The 20,883-nt window shown below is 41.5% G+C and overlaps 2 protein-coding genes across 7 annotated transcripts in view; one reads left to right on the top strand and one right to left on the bottom strand.

Annotated features, from left to right (window-relative positions):
- The window catches only part of Tmem62 (transmembrane protein 62), a 31,372-nt gene extending 21,094 nt beyond the window's left edge, over positions 1–10,278 (bottom strand). The window contains exons 1-6 of one of the 3 annotated variants that reach the window (XR_374546.3): positions 9,278–10,278; positions 8,946–9,057; positions 7,488–7,625; positions 6,238–6,283; positions 2,281–2,422; positions 49–173 (exon numbers count right to left, since the gene is read on the bottom strand). Coding sequence is in view for 2 of the 3 variants with exons in the window: in NM_175285.3 (NP_780494.1) it covers positions 49–173; positions 2,281–2,422; positions 6,238–6,283; positions 7,488–7,625; positions 8,946–9,057; positions 9,278–9,457 (743 nt within the window). In the remaining variant the exon portion in view is untranslated. Of the gene's footprint in view, positions 1–48; positions 174–2,280; positions 2,423–6,237; positions 6,284–7,487; positions 7,626–8,945; positions 9,058–9,277 lie in introns of those variants that run through there. The other 2 variants (NM_175285.3, XM_030252259.1) reach the window with 2 other exon arrangements.
- Positions 10,279–15,995: 5,717 nt separating this feature from the next.
- Ubr1 (ubiquitin protein ligase E3 component n-recognin 1) overlaps positions 15,996–20,883 on the top strand; it is a 110,489-nt gene continuing 105,601 nt past the window's right edge. For 3 of the 4 annotated variants that reach the window (XR_003952079.1, XR_003952081.1, XM_006499164.3), the window contains exon 1: positions 15,996–16,234. Coding sequence is in view for 2 of the 4 variants with exons in the window: in XM_006499164.3 (XP_006499227.1) it covers positions 16,154–16,234 (81 nt within the window). In the remaining 2 variants the exon portion in view is untranslated. The remainder of the gene's footprint in view (positions 16,235–20,883) is intronic. The other variant, NM_009461.2, reaches the window with a different exon arrangement.

Here is a 20,883-nt window from a genome sequence, read left to right as displayed (position 1 = left end):
GGGAAATAGCCAGAAATAACCAGTTCTGGTTCTACAGATCTGTCTCACCCCATTACTGTCCGGATCCCTGGGGATGGAGACATGATAGTTGATGTTGTAAAGTGGCCAAACCAAATCGTCTGGTTGCTCTGACTGCTTTTCTTGGAAAACTCTACGAGTTCCTCCATCTGTTTCTAAAATGGGAGAAAAATAGAAGGATCTCTAACTTGGGGCTCAGGTTAAAATCCAATGCTGACAAGTTAAACATTTCCCCTAAAGTTTATAACAATAATCTCATTGTCCCTGTGACCCCAATTCTACAAGGTAATGACCTAAATGGATCTCTGTCGGTTCCAAACTGTTTTCATCTACTTTATAATTTATTTGATTCTAAGGTGACTGTAGTATGTTGGACAAGCACCCCCTGTGTTTGATGTATAAAAACTGAAGACTAAGTTAGTTAATCTTTTCAGGGCTAGGGATGTAGCCTAGGGGTAAAGCTTTAGCCTCGTGGCGTGCATGAGGCCCTGGGTTCAATCCCAGGGGAGAATAATTATCCCCTTAGTGAGACAACTAATCTTTTCAGTTGTGTGTACTACTACATCACAATTTTTAAAAGAGACACTAAGCCACAATGCTAAAACATGCACATATGTTATTCATCCACACACATACACCTAAATGTCCTTAACAGCTCTATTCATATTAGTCAAATATCAGAAACTCCAAAAAAAGTATAATGTACCCTCACAATGGAATACTACTCAGCAGTGAAAAGGTAAGAACTACGAATGGACACAGCCACATACATGCATCTCAGAAGCATCACGAAGAGAATAAGAAATCAGACCCAAAAGACCATTCTGTATGGTCACATTTACCTAGAATTTTAGAGTAAATAAAACTATGCTGATAGAAAACAATCACTTGTACCATGGGAGTAAAGACCTGCAGGAAAACTTCCTAGGGTGGTAATGTGTTCTAAGCCTTAACTGTGTGAGAGTTATAACAGCATCCACATTTGTAAAGTCTTCAAACACTTACTATATATAAACCACCTCATAACATTGACTTCAAAACTTAATTTGCACATATATAATACACATATATAATGTACATATAATATATACTTATAATGTCTGTAGCACACTTACAGCAATGAATTTCTGAGCCTTACCCTCAGGATTTCTAATTTGGTAAAACTGGGGTAAGACTAAGAAGACTTAGAAGTTGCAAAGATGGTTCAGTGGTTAAGACCACTGGCTGTTCTTGCAGGGGACCTGAGTTCCCAGCACCCATGTGATGGTTCACAACCATTTGTAATTCCAGGAGATCTACCACCCTCTTCTGGCCCCCATGGGCATTGCGTGCACATGGTCCACATTAAAAACATGCAGGCAAGACACTTATACACATAAGACAAAATAAATAAACCTAAAATAATAAAATAGTAACAAAGATCAGGAATTCTGCATTGGGTAACATTACAATTGGTTTTTATGTACTTGGTCTGTACACTGTATCTTTAAAACTCTATTCTAAGAAAAAAATTTAATTTAAATTCACCAGCTCACTAAAGGCACTTGGTAACTGGGAAACACAACATAACTTTATCCTGTGTTCTTTATTTCTAGAGCCTTCACATAACTCTGAATTTCTTTCAGTCTTTGGCAAATCCTGTTATTCACTATAATTTTTTCTATACTGGTCAGATGCTCTAACAGTAAATGAAACACTCAAGAACTTTCTTGATCTTATTACTTTATACTCTTATAAACAGGCACACGTGTCTCATGTAAGAATGCACTCATCAAATAAGGACCTACCTGGCATCTGTTATTCCAAGACATAACAAGAGCTTCTCATAGGTGCTTTTATAAATGACAGTTTTTCACTTAGCCTAGACAAAATATTTGAGTTGTTCTCTTTTTAGAAAAATATAGACCACTAATTAATATTGGCAATTGAGGGAATTTAACAGTAGTACACCAAGCTATATGCTCTATAGTTTCTTGAATACATCCTATACTTAATCCATACTTAATAAACATTTGCTAAATAAATATAAAAAGTGAGGTGCTTCCTTCCCAACTGTTGGATAAGAATAGGGACAGTAGTAAGAATTTTGAAATCACTAGCAGTTTCTAGACATATTTGTAACCACAGTAAATTTTTTCTTGAGCATACCTAGATGAGAATATGGTTATTCAAGGTAATGAAATGACCCAAATATATTTATTTTTAAGAAAAAATAAAACCAGGTAAGCTGCAAGTGGAAGTGATTTTTTTTTCAAGTCATACCTCATCTAAAATGCCAAAGAAATTATAGGGTCTCTTAGGCCCTGGCCTTTGGGTGGCATCCACAGAGATGAAGGAATAGTTGCCAAAGGGAGTGCTGTGGATGTGATGAAAAGCGCCGTCCTTCCGCACAGCAGAGTACTTCCTAAAAACACAGACAGCAAGGCTTTAGTGCAATTATAAAAAGAGTAAATTTCATGTTAGACCAGCAATAAAGGCTCATTAAGAAAAAAATCCTTCTAGTCAACAGAATAGATCTCTGGCCTGTACAGAAACCAATCATTCCAACAGGGCTGCATTGGTCATCTGGTCAAGAGACCACACTAGGAAGGCAGAATCATTCTAAGCCATGCCAAAGTGAGATGCATTTTTTTCATTTATTTATTTATTTATTTATTTCCTCCTGAGTGCTCAGATTAAAGGCAAGTGCTACCATGTCTGGCTTTGGGATAATTTCTTCTTTAATAAGATAACTGTGCTTTTTCTTCCCAAGATGCTCAGTGCTCAGTGTAGTGACTAGGAGCCACCATGAGTAACTACCTGACTGAGGCCCAAGTTAGAAACTTTTCACTTTCTTTGTGTCTTTTCTTCGGATGCTGGCAGAACTTAAGAATGCTTTTTTCTGATCCCTGCCTGGGCTTTCTGGCTCCCTGATGCTCACTTGCCGTCATGTGACTGCTTGCCCACCAGGGAGGCTTAAATGGCTTGGCTTTTTTTCCCTTCTCTCTCAGCTTTCTTGGAGGCAACTGCTGAGATTTACAGTCTGCCAGCCCTGAGTGCTTTTCTTTTAAATCCTAACAAAATTGTACCTGAGATATATACTTTTTCTGTTCCAACTATCACACCAGATCTTTTCCATTTGAAAGAAAAATTCACTAAACTATGCTTTCACTTGATAAAAGGATTGCATTTCAACATTTTTCTCTCATTATCTCCAAGGACTCATCTAAATTAATTAATGCAGGACAACACACAAAGTCACCAAGTGAAGCCCAGGTGGTGACTGTCTTAAACAGTCCCCTAAACATTCACAACACAGATCAGAGTCCAGTGAGCTATTATTTATCAGTCTCTAAAACCTTGAGTCGGGACTAGAGAAATGGCTCAGTGAATAAGAGTACATACAGTTCTTGCGGAGGCCTCCTTAGTGCCTATGACCTATGCCTTGCACTTCACTAAAGCCTGATAACAGGGAATCCAACACACTCTTCTGACTCCATAAGCAGCTGTACTCCAATACTTGTACCCACAGAAATGCATGATTTAAAATTTAAAAATAAATCTTTAAAAAAAGACCAAATCTATCATCAGTAAGGGGGCTGGCAGGAGGGCTCAGCGGGAAGAGCATTTGCTGCTCTTGCAGAAGACCTGAGCTCAGCTATTAGCCCTTCTATGGTGGCTCACAGCTTCCTGTAATTCCAATTACTCTATGTAATTCTTACTCCTTCTGACCTCTGTGGGGCATCAGGTTAGCACAGGGTACACATACGTATATGCAGACAAAGCATTCAAATACATAAAATAAAAAAAATTTAAAAAACCTTCAGTGAGGATTAGCAGTGCAGTGCAATGGTAGGTAGGTAGCCTTGGATCAGATACCTAGCATAATATTAAAATATTCAAAAATATTAGTGAGAGCTTGTTGAGTACCTATTGGAAGTCTGGAAGCCTTGGTATGGGGAGATACAGAAGGTATTTACTTCTTGAAAAGGGCCTAAAGGAGTTCATTCTGTGAGGAAGCTTGCAAGGTAAGTCATCAAGCTAGGAGGACACTGATAGTCTAGAAGCACGTACATAAATTTTCTGGCTTCTCAAATATACACTGGTGATATATACAGGATCCACATCTAATAATGAATGTCCTTGGTATCTTAGGTATCAAGCATATTCCGGTAGCCATGAAGAAAGAGGGTGAAGAATGGAAAGGATGTGTATCTATTATTTATTGAATAAATAAAAAAGAAAGCAATGGATTCTACTGGAAGTATGTTGAGCATACAGAGGTCCTTGTACTCACAGAGTAGCACTAAGAGACCCAGGAACGTTAACACACAGGGCGTCTCCTCAGCGGAGGAGAGAAAATCAAATCCCTGCATTCCACCCAGAAAGCTGAGAGTGGAGGTTGCTAATGACCTGGTGACCTTTTTGCTATCTGAAGGGACAGACCTCATCAAGATTCTTCCCTCCCTAGACCATTACCTGTCCTTAGGGCAGATGTCACCTATATGACACCTGCAGGGACCCTCCCCCACTTCCCAGATGTGCACCTATAATATTCAGATTTTACAGCTTTATTTTAAAAATAGCTATCTTTTGCCGGGTGTGGTGGCACACGCCTTTAATTCCAGCACTTGGGAGGCAGAGGCATGCGGATTTCTGAGTTCAAGGCCAACCTGGTCTACAAAGTGAGTTCCAGGATAGCCAGGACTATACAGAGAAACCCTGTCTTGAAAAAAAAAAACCAAAAAACAAACAACAACAACAAAAAGGTATCTTTTCTCTAAGTGTCTTATGTAATAGTGTACTCAATATGTAAGACTTAGAAACAAAGTTTCAAACTTGCTCTGTAGACCAGGCTGGCCTCAAACTCACAGAGATTCACCTGTCTCTACCTCCTCAGTGGGATTGAAGACGTGAGCCACAACCACCCAGATAAGCATGGATTCTACTGGAGGTATGTTGAGCATACAGAGATCCTTGTACTCACAAAGAAGTACATATTTAAAGTTTCAGGACAGCCAGAGCTACACAGTGAGACCTGTTTTGAAAAACAAAAACAAAACCAACAAAACCAAAAACCCAACCAACCAAAACAAACAAACCAAATCAAATCAAACCAAACCAAACCAAACCAAAAAACTCATCTTCACTCTTCACAGGCCTTCTCTGTGTCAGCCCTGTGACAACCTCTACCTTTCAGATTTCTTGTAATGGTTCTCATATGAACCAAATAATGCAGCTTTTCATCAGCCGCACCTTCATGTTCCTTTCTAATGGTTCCCCCAGTACATCTTCTCTTAACAGAAGACAAATTCCTTGAAGGCACTAGCTCTAAAGAGCTCTTAATGAACACCTAGTGCTTCATTCAGTGACAAAGCAGACCAAAACTCCTCAGTGCCCCAGAGCTGAAAGTGAAACAGCAACCACAAGAAGCCTCCCAACACATTGAAGCTAGAGCTTGCTTCTAACACAGAGGTGCCTGGGCGGACCACATTCATGACAGATAAAGAAAAATTAACATTTATAGTAGTCAGATGACAGGCTCAAACAACCATTGGTGGCCACTGATCTCTGTGGCCACTCTAGAGGCCGACAGAATCAATCTCTCAGAATTCTGAAAACCCACTGACCTCAGCAGTAGTCCATTTACAAGCTCTGATCTAAACACTTCTATGTACCAACTGCAACCAAAGGAATTAAAGGAGGCTGGGTGTGGTGACTCACACCCCTAATTCTAGCATTCCTGAGATAGAGGCAGGGAGATCTCGGTGAGTTCCAGGCCATTTCAGCACAAACTATATAGTGAGACTCTATTTAAAAAAAAAAAAAGAGCAGAAGAGAGCCAGGCATGGTGGCTGATGACTATATTCTTAGTGCATGTGAGGCTGAGGCTAGAAGGAGAATTAGACAATTCAGACCAACCTGAAAGCAAATTCCAAAAAGTATCAAAGCAGAGAAAAATATTTTTTAAAAGGACTGATTGTAATATACACACACACATACACCACACACACACACACACACACACACACACACACACACACACACACACACACACCATACCAAACCATACACATACATACATACACACACCACACACTCATTTTCTAAATTATCCAAAGCTCTTTCTACAGAAATTTCATCTGTTAGAAGTGAGTTTATCCATTTATTGAATGGACTGTCCCCTTCTTTTGATAGACTCTTTTGATCTCGTAGTCTGTCTTGTGGTCATTTAGATACCTGTAATAATTGGCGATGCTCTCCAGACTTGGGATGTTATATGCATCTAAAAGAAGAAAAGCAAACATGTATCACTTTCTATAACACATTAAATGGCAAGGTGTCAACCAACTGCACACTTTAAAAGCAGTAACTTTACTGACTGAGCATACCGGAGAATAGTAGGCACATTGTAATTTTGTTCAGAAGAAATCAGTTTGAAAGTTCTAAGAGTAGACTGTTGTTTCTGCTTGCCTGAAACTTTCTAGGTGGCTCATGTTGGCCTCAAACTTGTTTATCCTGCCTTGACCTCCCTTGAGCTGGGAGGATAGGCATGTGTTACCATACCTGTCTTGTTGCTGCTGTTTTAATCATGGGATTATAGAGTCAGAAAGAAACAAATCTATACAACCGTAACAAGTGCTTCTACACAGAGTCTCTAGTCAGGCTGGCCTGGAACTCCCTCTGCCAGAGAGAATGACCTTGAATCTGTTTGTGGTACTCTTGCCTCTACCTCAGGAATGCTGCCACATCCAGTATGCAGTTTTAGGGACCAAGCCAAATGACTCATGCATACTAGGCAAGCACTCTACCAACTAAGCTATAATCTCAGTACTATGGCCTTTGACAAATACACAGTTATATATTTAAGACCACAATCAAAATAGCAGTTCAATCATATCCCAAATCTTTAAAGTCAGTTTCTCCTTCTATTTCTACCTCTGGCAACCACAACCTGTCTTTCTGCCTATAGTTTTTATCTTTTCTTGAATGTCATATAAATGGAATCATACAACAGGAAAATGTAGATGGAGTTTCTTTTTTTTTTAACACATATAGGGGTGTTTCTATTTTATTTATTTATTTTACCCATTTTAAACATTTTCCCACAAGAATTTCTGAAGAACACTTTCTCCCATGTAAAGAAGAAAACACTATATCAACTTTCACTGGAAAGGCCAACAATGACATCTCCATCTCAATGTTCTTTGTTTTTTGTTTTTTTTTTTTTTTTGTTTTGTTTTGTTTTTTGAGACAGGGGCTTTGCTATGCAGCCTAGCTGACCTGGAACTAGTCTGGCCCCAAACTCACAGAGCTCTACCTGTCTCTGATGTCTTAATATCGTATTTTATAGCTGCACATAAGAGATTTGGCCTTCACTATGTCCAAATTTATGTTACAATTTTCCATTTTATAACTCTATAATCTAAACTAGAAAAATCTATATTTTTGAAGGAAGCTATATTCTATTCTGCTCTTGGCAGATTTACCATGATTTCCTTTGATATCCAGCCACTTGGTTTTTTCCATGACTCTTGTCTTTTTCAGAATTCTCTGGTAAGTTTGCCATTCTACTTCATGTTGTCTGGATCCCAAGTGTTCCTTTGTTTTGGCATCTGTCAGGTCTCCTGTGGGTTTACACAGAATGGACTTGAAATGTAAAATAAACTCCAGGGGACTCAAACAAGCATGTTCAACACAAATTTGTAAACTATTCAGCACGAATACAAAAATCAATTGAGTCCACATATGTCCAAAGCAAACCATTTAAGCCATTTAAACTAACAAGATTATCTCAGCAAGGGTATTGTTATTATAGGTTAACAAGTGTTTGTGTAGTCTATAGCGATATTAGGAGTGAGTTGTGGGGGGAGGGGAATGACTTAAAGAGCCCACTACAATGGCCTAGAGAGATGGCTGCTCTTCCTGAGGTCCTGAGTTCAATTCCCTATAACCACATAATGACTCACAACAATTTATAATGAGATCTAGTGCCCTCTTCTGGCATGCAGGCAGAACATGATATACATAATAAGGAGAGAGAGAGAGAGAGAGAGAGAGAGAGAGAGAGAGAGAGAGAGAGAGAGAGAGAGAGAGAGAGAGAGAGAGAGAGAGAGAGAGAGAGAGAGAGAGAGGGAGAGAGGGAGAGGGAGAGAGAGAAAAGAGACACAGTACAAAATTCAATGAAACTCCTTTGTGTGATGTTGCAACATTGTAGCAAGTGCCTATTACCTATTGCAACAGTTGTTTTCCAACCCCTAAACCAGGATTTATGCTGTGACCAAGCATTATTTCAGAGCAAAAAACAATCTAGTTTGACCAATGAAATGCTAAAGTTTCTAGGAAGTAAACAGAACACCTGAAGCAGGGACTTATTCATTATCTGAGGACAGATACTTCATCTTAGTAAGAGACATGTTTCAGAAGGGTGAGTGACAGCCGAGCCACCCAAAAAACAGAACACAGAACACAACTCTTTGGAGCTTTTCCTACCCAACCTTTGGGCTCACACGTGCACAGGTTTGAAGAGTCCTCAAACAACTGAAAACATAACCTCCTTGTACAGAAAAATATAAGTCAGCAAAGGAGAGCTTTTGATTCCCGGTTATAGGGCACCCCCTAATATTCAAATTCATCAGGACATCATCACCATCAATACACGCGCACGTGCGCACACACCCACACATAAACACACACACACACAACACAAATATGGCAGACAACATCTGGTCGTAAGCATCACAAGCCTTATTCCTACTGAGAAAAACCTTGAGATGGCAAAGCATTTAGCCTGGATCCTGACTCCATTATCCACCACTTCAAAGGGCTCACTGACGGTCTAGGGCCAGAGTTGCCAACACCCTCAAGCGAATAGCTGCTGCCCATTCTACCATCAGGACCATAGAACACCACCACCGCACCGCACACAGCACAGGAATCCTTCCTACCAGTGGCCAGGACAAGAGCCGGTTGAATGATGTCAATAGTTTCCGAACAGAACTTCTCTAAGGCCAGCGCTCTGCCTGGATCTTGAAATCTGCTCAGGTGAATGTCGGATATCTGTCAAAAGCAGGCATTGGACAGACACGTTATCTGAGTCAGGAAGAGCCGCACCGACACGGGTGGCCCGTCAGCTCTCGGGGAGCGGAAGGGAAAGAAAAAGATGCCCTAACGAACCCCGGGGAAGGAGAGCCGAGCCTCCCGGCGGACTGCGACCGAGGCCCCCTGCTGGGCGAGCCCGCCCCGCGCTGTGCCCTCCCCTGGCCTCCCGCCACTTCACCTGCAGCCCCCAGAAGATGTTGTTGGCTTCCGAGCCCGGGGCGGGGTGCGGCCTCTGGGAGCCTCTGGGCTTCGGCAGCGGCGTAGTCGGCCCAGCCAGGCCGTAGTGCTCCAACAGCAGGGCGGCCACCGCGGCCGCCGCCAGCCCTGCCACCACCCGGACCGCCAGCATTCTCGCCATCTCGGCGCAGCCCCGGAGCGCTCCGGCCCGCACTTCCGGCCTCTGTGGCCTCCCGCCGCCTCCGCAACTCGCCTCAGCCCAGGCCTCCGCGCCGCGGCAGCCCGGTTGCCCGGCGTTTGACAACCTAGTGAGGACCAGGAAGAGCCAAGCGAGGGGGTGGCAGGGAGGCAGCTCGCCACCTGGCTCCACCAGGGTCTGGCATCCCTGACCGTGGTGCGACCTCAGCACCTGTAAAGCGAAGTTAATGACACCTTGCGTGCGTGCGGGGTGCTTGTGAGAATCAAAGTGAGTATCAGGACGCCTCTTAAAGTACAAATGCGACGGGCGGCTCACTCTGGCTCCTTCACGAATAACATAACCCCACAGGATTCCTTATCTTGTGGAAATTATCTTTTTCCTTAATCTGATTTTATATGTACTTGTTATGGTATTGTGGCACTGTAGTATACTTGTAAATTAACTTTTTCTATTGCCTGAAGCAGAATTAGAGTCTAGTCGTGGCCTTAATTTATCAAACCTACTTCTTTATTGTTGGCTTTCAACTCTTTAATATGTGTTGCTATTAAGAATAAACATTTTTATACAAATCGTGCTTTAAACAATATTTCCTTGGGATATATTGTCAGTGTTGTAATTTTTCAATCAGTTCAACATCTCTGGACTGTAATAAGCCATTGATGCAAACAGAAAACATAAGGGAGCATTTCCAGTGTGGTTCCCAGCACCTACATTAGAAGGCTTCTGACCACAAGCGCCAGGGAATACAACGCCCCCTTCTGTTCTCTATAGAGAATGCACTGGGTTGCATAAACCCACTTTCAGACACACATATAATTAGTACAAAAATAAAATATTTTTAGGTGGGTGTGATGGCACACACTTTTAATGCCAGCATTTGGGAAACAAACGCAGGAAGATTTCTGTGAGTTCGAGGCCAGCTTGGTCTACATAATGAGTTTCAGGACAGCTGGGACTATGTAGAGAGACCCTATCCCCCCAAAAAATTAATTACAATTTTTAAAAAGATTTACATGTTGATTTTATGTATGTGAGTACACAGTCACCCTCTTCAGACTCACCAGAAGAGGGCATCCGATCCCATTACAGATGGTTGTGAGCCACCATGTGGTTATGGGAATTGAACTCAGGATCTCTGGAAGGGCAGTCAGGGCTCTTAACTGCTGAGCCATCTCTCCAGCCCCTACAAAATATTTTTTAGAATCTTTATTGTTATCATATGGGTATGAGTATCTTGCCTGCATGTATGTCTGTGTACCATGTGTGTGAATTGCCCATGGAGGACAGAAGAGGGCACTGAATCCCTTCGCACTGGAGTTGCAGACTGTTGTGAAGGACTATGTAAGTGCTGAGAGCGGAATCTCAATCCTCTGTAAGAGCCACAAGTACTCTTAACCACTGAGGCACTTCTTCAGCCCTTAAAAATAAAATGTTAAAAAAATTTAACTGTAAAAGGAAAATAAAGATACTAGAAACAATTCACAATACAAACCTTTAAAATAAGCCAAGCTTAGTGGCTCAAGCCTTTAATTCAGCACATGGAGACAGAGACAGGATGATCTCTGAGTTAGAGGCCAGTCAAGGCTACATAATGAGATTCTGTCTCAAATAAAACAAAATTTTAAAAATCTTTAAAATGACACACACAACAGAATATCATACAATAACTAAAGTAAATTTGAAGAAAAATGTATGGGGTAAAAGTGTGTTAATAACAGGCTAATAAACTTCCTAAGATTTATAGTATGACACACTTAAGGCCAAGGACAGACCAATGCAAGAGCATAGAAGTGTAAGACTATATAGTATGTTTGTGGGAAATGTGAATAAACTTTAAGGTCAGAGATAACAATGGAGGTTAGGCTGACAAAAACATTTCAGGGTAGATTTCAGAAGAGATTTGTGTGGCATGCAAATTAAATTTCATACAATATACGTAGTATACATAGATAAGAGAGTCTCACAGCAATATATATAAGAAAGTTTCTTGAGATAAAAGTGGTGCCATGGGTGGAGAGGTGGCTCAGCGGTTAAGAGCACTGACTGCTCTCCTGAAGGTCCTGAGTTCAAATCCCAGAAACCACATGGTGGCTCATAACCATCCATAATGAGATCTGACACCCTCTTCTGCTGTGTCTGAAGACAGCTACAGTGTACTTACATAAAATAATAAATAATTTTTAAAAAGTGGTGCCATACAGCTATAATCCCAACTTGCAAGTTTGAGATATGATTTGAATTGCACCTTAGAGACATAAAAGTCAGGAGTTCAAGTCCAGCCTGGGCTACATAACACAAGAAGTAGAAAATTCTATGAAGTTTTATTTCATGGACAAAATTATTCATGCCATTCCACAAAGTGTTTAAAATATATAACAATTTTTTTTTGTTTTTTGAATAGAAATTAAAAGGTCAAACACAAGTTTTTGAAGAATATTATGAAAGAAAATCAGCATCATAGCCAGGGATGAATAATCTATTCATGAGATATATAGAAAGCATAGATACTTAACTGGGTGTGGTGGCACACACCTTTAGTCACAGCACTGTAGAAGAGAGCTAGCAAGTTCCAGGCCATGTAGGCTACATAGTGAGACCCTGACTAAAACAAACAAAACAAAAACAAACAACCGAGCACCCCACTGTTAAAAAGTATTATAGCAATCTCAACCAAAATTCAGCAGTTATTTTAAAAAGCCGGGCATGATGTGCTGTGCCTTTATTCCTTGCATTAGAATAGAGGCAATAAGCACAAGAATCCATAGCGAAGAAAGAACTCTGCAAGTCTGGATGGGCATTGTTACCTGAGGATACCAAACAGTAATAAACTCTAGGCCCGTGGTTGGGGATGCTGATGCCTAATGAGGCATTCACAATGGAAAGACTGTGTATGCTGATCCCTGACTCCCTTCCCCCTAAATGAAAGTGCTTTTGTATAGAAGAAAACCATGGGGTGAGAAGGGAGTTCACTTAGCTATTACCAAACACTGTACTATTGGAAACCAGGCATTCTGGGCTTTTGGTAGTGCCTCATTCATCTTTACAAACTTTATATAGGCATCTGTTTTATAGATGAGGAAGTCCAGTAAGTTTAATGCTCCTAAATTTAAAACCAAGTAGCAAAAATAAAATGTACTGAATCCCAATGAACAAATTTGCTTCTAGAAGTATATAGCCTCTATTATTTAATTATTATTAAATTAGTCCTCCAACAGGAAGGAAGGGTCCAATCACATCTGGTTAGGAAAACAGGAAGATATTAAAAATGCTTTCCTTAAAAGATGGGCAGATCCTTTAAAAATATCCTTTCTCTGGGCTAGAGACATGGCTCAGCAGTTAAGAGCATTCACTACTCTTCCAGAGGACTTGGCTTCAATTCCCAGGACCAGTTTCAGGGAATCCATTCCTCTCTTCTGGGCTTTTGGGTACTGTACACAAGTGGTACAAAGACATACATAGAGGCAAGATACCCATACACACAAAATATAAACAAAATTAAAAATAAAAAATAGACATTTATGTTGTGTCTGGCCAGCAGATCACAGGTCTGGGTTCTAGCCTGGAAAGGCATTTTGGAAACCTGGAAGAGAAGAGGGACTAGGCGGCGCGAGATAAAGACGGAACCAAGACAAGGCTCTGCTCAAGGTTCAATTTTACTATTCCGACACTCCGTTATGAAGGAGGGGGAGGGGCCGATTCCCGCCAAATAACCTAGGAGTAAGGTTGCAGGTGAACACGTGATGGCTTCGGAAGAGCAAAGCGGCAGGTTCGAGCTGTGGGCGTTTCTGTATGAGTCTGGAGACAAAATTTAAAATATCTTAGTGATGGTGCTGGCTAGTTTTGTGTCAACTTGACAAAACCTATAGTCGGCAGAGAAGAGGGAACCTCAATTGAGAAAAATGCCTCTACAAGACTGGGCTGTAAGCACATAGGTCATTTCCTTTTCTTTTTCCTATTTATTTATTTACTCACTTTACATCCAGATCGTTGCTCTTCCCTCTACCTGGTCCCTCCCATAGGGTATTTTCTTAATTAGTGATTGATGGAGCAGGGCCCAGCCCATTGTGGGCGGGGCCACCCCTGGGCTGGTGGTTCTGGTTCTATAGGAAAGCTGGCTGAACAAGTCACAATGAACAAGCCATAGTAAGCAAGCAGCGCCCCTCCATGGCCTGTGCACCAGCTCCTACCTTCAGGTTCCTGTCCTGTTTGAGTTCCTGCGCTGACTTCCTTGGCTAATGAACAGTGATGTGGAAGTGTAAACCAAGCCCTTTCCTCCCGAAGCTGTTTAGGTCATGGTGTTGCATCACAGTGACAGTAAACCTAAGACCGTGACTAGCATTGGTCGTTAAAATTTTCTCATTACCACAAGAATAAGATTTTAATGATTAGCATTCTTCATTAAACATGTTTAATATAAAAATAGCTGCTTTATTTTTTTAACCACTGAGGATTAAGACCAGGATAATGTGCATGCTAGTCACAATCTCTCTACCTTTGAACTATAATCCTAGTCTACAGGTGCATTTATTTTTTTTAAAATACAATCTTTTTGTTTGTTTGTTTTGTTTTTCTTTTTTTTTAAAGATTTATTTATTTACTATATGTAAGTACCCTGTAGCTGTCCTCAGATCTTCCAGAAGAAGGCATCAGATTTTGTTACGGATGGTTGTGAGCCACCATATGGTTGCTGGGATTTGAACTCGGGACCTTCGGAAGAGCAATCGGTGCTCTTAACCACTGAGCCATCTTGCGAGCGCCCTACAGGTGCGTTTATTATTATTGGTTTGTGTGTGTGTGTGTGTGTGTGTGTGTGTGTGTGTGTGTGTGTGTGTGATAAGCCCTTTACAATGAGTCACAAGCTCAGCCTTATGCCTCATGCTCTCCCCTCAAAAAACAGTCACTTGATTTTTCACCCAACAATGTGTCTTCTCAAGATAGAAAGAACAAAACAACAACAGCGTTTCTCAAACTTTATTTTCTCAGGATCACTTTAAACTCCTTAAAATTATTGCCCCTCCCCAAGAATCTTTTGTACAAATGGTTCCTATCAATATTTACTAATAACAATTTAAGATGGAGAAAACTTTTAACTAGCTTAAAAGTTTCTATGCAGGGCTTCATGTAACCCAACATGTTCTGCTTTTTGTTGTTTTGGGACAGGACCTCACCGGCAGCTAGACTGATCTGGAACTATATAGTTCTGCTGCCTCCAACTTGGAAGAACCCTCATATTCTCAAATGCTAGCTGACGTTACAGCTGTAAGTCACCCATGCCGGCTTACAGGCATGTAAACAATATAACATCTTAAACATTTTTCCTTTCTTTTTCTCTTTTTGAGATGGGGTCTCACCACATAGCTCTGGAGTAGACTAGGCTAGCCTTGAATTCAGAGATCCACCTGCCTCTGGTTCTGGAGTGCTTAAAGGTGGGTGCCATTACACCAGGCATAAACAGCATTTAAAATGAAAATTAACTCGGTAAACAAATGTTATCCAAAATGTGAGAATTTCCAAATTTCTTAAGTTCCAATTTAATAGAAGGGTAGGTGTGTTTTAGTTCTGCCTCTATCTATAGTCAGTCATGTGTTGCTTTGGTTGGTGTATGTGAAGAAAATTTGACCTTACAGATCTAAAAAAAAAAAAAAGCCAGGTGGTGGTGGCGCACACCTTTTTAACCCCAGCACTTGGGAGGCAGAGGCAGGCGGATTTCTGAGTTCGAGGCCAGCCTGGTCTACAAAGTGAGTTCCAGGACAGCCAGGACTATACAGAGAAACCCTGTCTCAAAAACAAAAACAAAAAAACAAAACAAAACAAAAACAAAAACAAAACAAAACCCACTTCCATGGCAGGTGAGATGGTAGAAAACCAATCCCCTCAAATTGTCCTTTGATCTCTAAACATGATCCACACACACACACACACACACACACACACACACACACACACACAGAGAGAGAGAGAGAGAGACACAGACACAAGTCGCTAAAGTATATATATAAATTTAAAAAGGGACCAGGTGGCTGACATCTGTCACTTGGAATGCAGAGGTAGGAGGAATGCGTGGTATTGGAGGCTATTATTCGTTTCGTAAAAACTAAACCAAACTAAACAAAAAACAAAAACAAAAACAGAGGACACTAAATTAGCTCTTTATCACCTTTGTCCTCCAACCCTGGTCTTGGCCTTGGGTGTTTTCTCTTGGTTCAGAGCTATTCCTTCGCACTATGCATAGATGCACAAATGCAGGAATTTGTAGTCTGTGGCAACAGTTTCCCCTCGATGTTTCCGTACATCTACCTTGTTCTTTTCATGGGGTATTCCATAACGGGGATGTATTCAGTTTGTCTTCCCTTACCGACGGATGGACTAGGTTTCTCGGTTTTGTCATCTCACCACCCCTGCCCCGGGGTTAAGGGATGGCGACAAAGCTGTGAGGTCTTCCCTCGGGGATCAGCCCTGGTGGAGCAGGGCTAACTAACCATCAGGGGCGGAAACCTCCGGCTTGGCAGGTCGGCAGCCTGCTTCCGGGAAGCCGACCGGAAGCCGCTCCGGGTGCTGCGACAAACCTGACTTCAGGGGCCGTCGTAAAAGTGTCGTCCCTGTCGCGTCGGGCCGGCCACAGGTTTCCGCTAGCTGGCGGCCGGGGGTCGGGAACTGCGGGCGTTCGTTTCCCTTAAGATGGCGGACGAAGAGATGGACGGCGCCGAGAGGATGGACGTCAGCCCGGAGCCTCCCCTGGCCCCGCAGCGGCCGGCATCGGTGAGTCTTCATCTGCTAGCGCCTTTTGTCCTCTCCACCAACAGCTTCCCACCGCGCCTGGGAGGGTTTGGGGCTCCGCTTTCTATGGCGGCACTGGGGAAGGGGAGTCCTAGGATTGAAGGATCGACCCTCCCTCCCCCGATAAAGTTAGTCGTCTCCTACACACATTCCTGCCAGCCAGGTCTACGGAGTTTAATGACTGTCATCTATTAAGTCTCAACGTGCTCAGACACGCATGTCTCTATTTTGAAGTAGAAAGAACTCGTGCACATTTAGGTGGGTTTGATGTAGGAGCTGAGATGAGGTTGGAGAAGGCCATTTTTCGGTAGACGCATTGCTGACCCCTCTTGTTGATAGGCATCGGGACCCGGACCAGCACCTGGTGTGATATAGCATTGTCGGGTGGACTTGATAGTGGCAGTGAGTGTTGCGGCTGGCAAGGCATGGCCAGATATCCATTATTGCAGCGTCTTGAGAACCTTCGATCTGGCCCCCAGTGAGGGAAATTTGTCATTTGTCATGCCTTTTATATATGAGAAGGGACATTTCAAACGAGAGAATACTGGAATCTATACTTGGCTATTAGATTTTTGAAGGGCTGAGAAAGGAGAGGTAGAATAAAATTGAGTCAACAGTCTGGCTGCGTGGAGAATACGAACAGAGTAGGCTGAAAGGTGGGGTAATGTTCACAAATGTTCTGATGTGGTCCCTTCAGATAACTAGAAGGGAGGGAGGTCCTTAGGAAGTACTCACTATTGATCACAACATGTTTTATCAGTTTGTCTATAGCTGCATATGGAAAAGTGTGGGAAACATACCCGCACCCACGCAAACCCATTGTATATACACATACCTGTTAGTGAAGTTGTTTGTAGTTTTAATAAACTCATTCTTGGCTTACTTTACCCCAGCAGACTCTAGAACATTATTTTATGAGACAAGAGAATGACTCAGAAATAAGTCAACCACGGAGACTAGAGAGAATGTCTGTAAGATAAAAAACCATCAGGGACAGAGTTGGAATAAGACTATATGCACTAGATCAGCACTTGGCAGTCTTCCTCCTCCATCCCAAAAAGCAGTTGAAACTCACTTCACCACTGGTAATGTAGCTTAGATGAAAACAGCTAGAAAATGTTTCCAAGTAGATAAACTGGTTTGTTTGTTTGTTTGTTTGTTTGGTTGGTTTTGGTTTTGGTTTTTTTAGTGCTAGGGAGAAAACTCCAGGCCTTATGCATGCTAGGCAAGGGCTCTTCTTCTGAGCTATAGGTTAAGATAGAGAGATCATTTACTTTCAGGAGTTCCAGGCAAACCCCGGACTAGACTGTGAAACTCCATCTAAAAACAAAAATAGAAAAAAAGATTCATAGATAGAATCATGTGCTTTTTTTGTTTGTTTGTAATCTAGTGCGTTATAGTCAGAATAGTTGTAGTTTCCTATTGCCAAAGATGAGTAATGTTTATTTAAATCGTTGCTATGTTAATTCTTTCCCACTAGCACTGTAAAACCCCATTAATAAAACCATAAAACATCCATTACTTTGGAATTGGAAAAATGGTATAGAAATTGAGCAGGAATCTGTAACAAACATGTCTTCAAAGAATAATATATTTCTTTGGGCAAGGCTTTTTAAACTTTACAGAGAAGCAAGGAGTGGTGTCATGTAGCCTCAGGGAATTCAGCCTATAGATAATATAAAAGATGAAGAACTTAGATTCAAGATAGGGTGGTGTAAGTGGATACAGACCGATGACCGTGAAGCCTTTATTTTTTGGCTTGAGCCCTTTTTGCTTGACCCCAGAGTTCATCCTACTTCCTGTAGTTTTTCCATCTGCCCTTTCCCATTTCATTCTCCCTATTTAAAACTCTTGTGGTTAAGCCAAGATTGCTCAGTTTGAGTCTTCAGCACCCCACCACTGTTTGCTTAATTTGTATCTCAAATCTCTGTTGGGTCTTGTGGAAACAAAATAACAAATATAGGACAGCTACAAGATCTAGTAAAGGCTTTGTTCTCATTAGAGTGCTTTTCTAGTTACAGTTGCTGATTTCTTTAAACTAAATTGCCTTTTTTAAAGATACAAGGTTGTTTTAGTAACCTTTCAGCAAGGTCTAAAGTCACTTAACAAGTAAGCAGCATGAAATGATAGGGCTAGCAAGATGGCTCAGAGCTGCTTCCTGCATAAGCTTGGTACCTTGATTTGATCATTAGAACCAATGAAGATGTGGAAGGAGATAACCAACTCTACAAATATGCACTTTGACTTCCACATTCATGCTGTGGCACATGTACATATCTGCCCCCACACAATAATAGTAATAATTAAAAAAAAAATAGAATGATCGGAAAAAGCAAAAATAAAATGAAATAATAATTGAGAGTTATTGGACATTTGTACAAGATATTGCTTAAGATTTACCAAGATAAAAATAAATAATTTGAGTTAAGAAAAAAAAAAAAGATTCACCAAGAGAGTTGATTCTTGGACCGTAAACGTCCAAAAGGTCCAAGAAGCTACATATTCACAAGAATGCCTTAGTAAGCTAGCCACTTGGAAGTTACCAGTTTAGAATCAATGATTGAGGCTATAGGAATGGATATATTTGAGGTCAAGTTGTGTGCATATACACACACAAATACCCAGAAACCACACAGCTGAGAAAACAAGAGTAAGACAATGTCTGGGATGTAGTTTTTAGGAAAGGATAGTTTATTGGATCCGTGAAAAGGACTGAGAAAACTGGAAATCCAGAGTATATTGGATGGCCTGCCGGAACATCTGCTTTTTTTGACTGGATTCCTGCCTAAGAGGAAGGTGTCACATGGCATGGCACTGCGATCTTTTTCTGTACGCTGACACTGCATATGTGATTTCATCCAGTTCTACAGCTTTTCATACTCACATATGTTCAATTCCTAGCTTATAGCTCTGGGTCATCTCACTTGTGAGCTTCAGAATCATAAACTCAGTTGCTTCCTTGTCTCCACTAGCACGGCCGATGGTTGTTTCCAAAAGAGAGAGCAGGTAGGAGGCCGCTAGGATGTGAGAGATTGTTACAGGAAGACAAAGCTGTATCAGTTTGAGGAAGATGTTGGAAATATGATAGAAGCAAAGATGACCTAATTATTAAGTTGAGGGAAAAATGAAAGGAACAAATGACATCTGTACCTCTGGTTTTTGGTCTCCACATTCATGGTAGATTTTAGGAGGGCAGCAGGAAGGCAAATCAAGGTTTTTTTTTTTTTTTTTTTTTTTTATTCTTTTACAGGGCACCTCCTCCACAATAGCTCTTGGATACAAATGTCTCTCTGTCTTTACACTCATCATTGTAATCTAAGCCACCATTTGTTGCCTAGACAACTGTAGCTTCTTCACTGGTCTCTCTCCTTCTACTTTTGTCATCTTCCAGTGTTGGGATGAGAGGAAGCCTTGAGTGAATGTGTGTTGTTGACATGGACAAAAGCTTGTCAGGGAACATAGCCTCAGACCCATGGGAAAATGGCAAAGCCTCCCTCTCCATCCCTGCTCCCAGGGTGATGCTCAGAGGGATGGCAAAGCCTTCTTCTGGTCCGTTTGCATATATTGATAGTGTTTGTAGAAAAAAATGTCCACCATAACTATCATCTCCCCTTCCCCATGATGTTTATGGTCTGAAGAGTGCTTCCTGCAGAGAATGTTGAGATTAGCTAATCCCATCCCCTTGATCCAGACTGTTTGCTGTAAACCCTGTCTCCTTGTTTATCTGTATGTTCCAACTCTGCCTTCTTGTTCAGCTGTATACAAGAGCCCTGCCTGCCTGTGCTGTGTGTGTATGCATACACACACACACACACACACACACACACACACACACACACACACACACACACAAGAGCTTGTGGAGTGCTGAGGTTTCTCCATCTGTGAGTCCAGGCTATCTGATCCCAACTTTTCGTCTCTCTGTGTCTGCTTTTTCTTCATTCCCTTGCTGTCCCTGGTCAGGGCCATTCCCTGGAGCGATACTGGACAAAGCATTCCAGTCATTTCTCTACAGAGCAACCGGTGTAATCTTTAAGACTAAATCAGTTCTGTGTCAGTCTTCAGTACTTGATAGGAAAACTGTCTGGAAAGATAGACGTGTAAGTCAGTACCGCATGATGAACCATGGACAGGTAGGTGCCTTAGCCCGTTCTTTGTGTGCTGCCTTTGAAGGCTATTCCAAATTCCCCTTGCTATTACATTATCCAGTATCTCTAAAGGCATTAATCCTGTGCTGTATTTTATGAAATAATTTCATATAAACTTTAATCCATTGTCTCAGGTAGCTTAAGATAAAGTATTAAGACCTCACTACTCCCTGGTGACTTACATGAACTCCTGTGTGAGTTACTGTGGCATTTGTGAAAGAAGCAGTAGCTGTTTTTATTTTGATTGTTGAATTTGGGCTTTTTCTTTACTTTTTTTTTTTTTGTTTGTTTGTTTGCTTTTTTTGATTTTTGGAGACAGGGTTTCTCTGTATAGCCCTGGCTGTCCTGGAACTCACTTTGTAGACCAGGCTGGCCTCAAACTCAGAAATCTGCCTGCCTCTTCCTCCCAAGTGCTGGGGTTAAAAAGGCGTGCGCCACCACTGCCCAGCTTTTCTTTATTTTTTGAGACAGAATTTTGTTATG

The sequence above is a fragment of the Mus musculus genome, chromosome 2 (genome assembly GCF_000001635.26).
Source record: "Mus musculus strain C57BL/6J chromosome 2, GRCm38.p6 C57BL/6J".
NCBI lineage: Eukaryota > Metazoa > Chordata > Mammalia > Rodentia > Muridae > Mus > Mus musculus.
The sequence above is the reverse complement of the archived record's forward strand: the minus strand, read 5'-3'. Positions and strand labels throughout refer to the sequence as shown.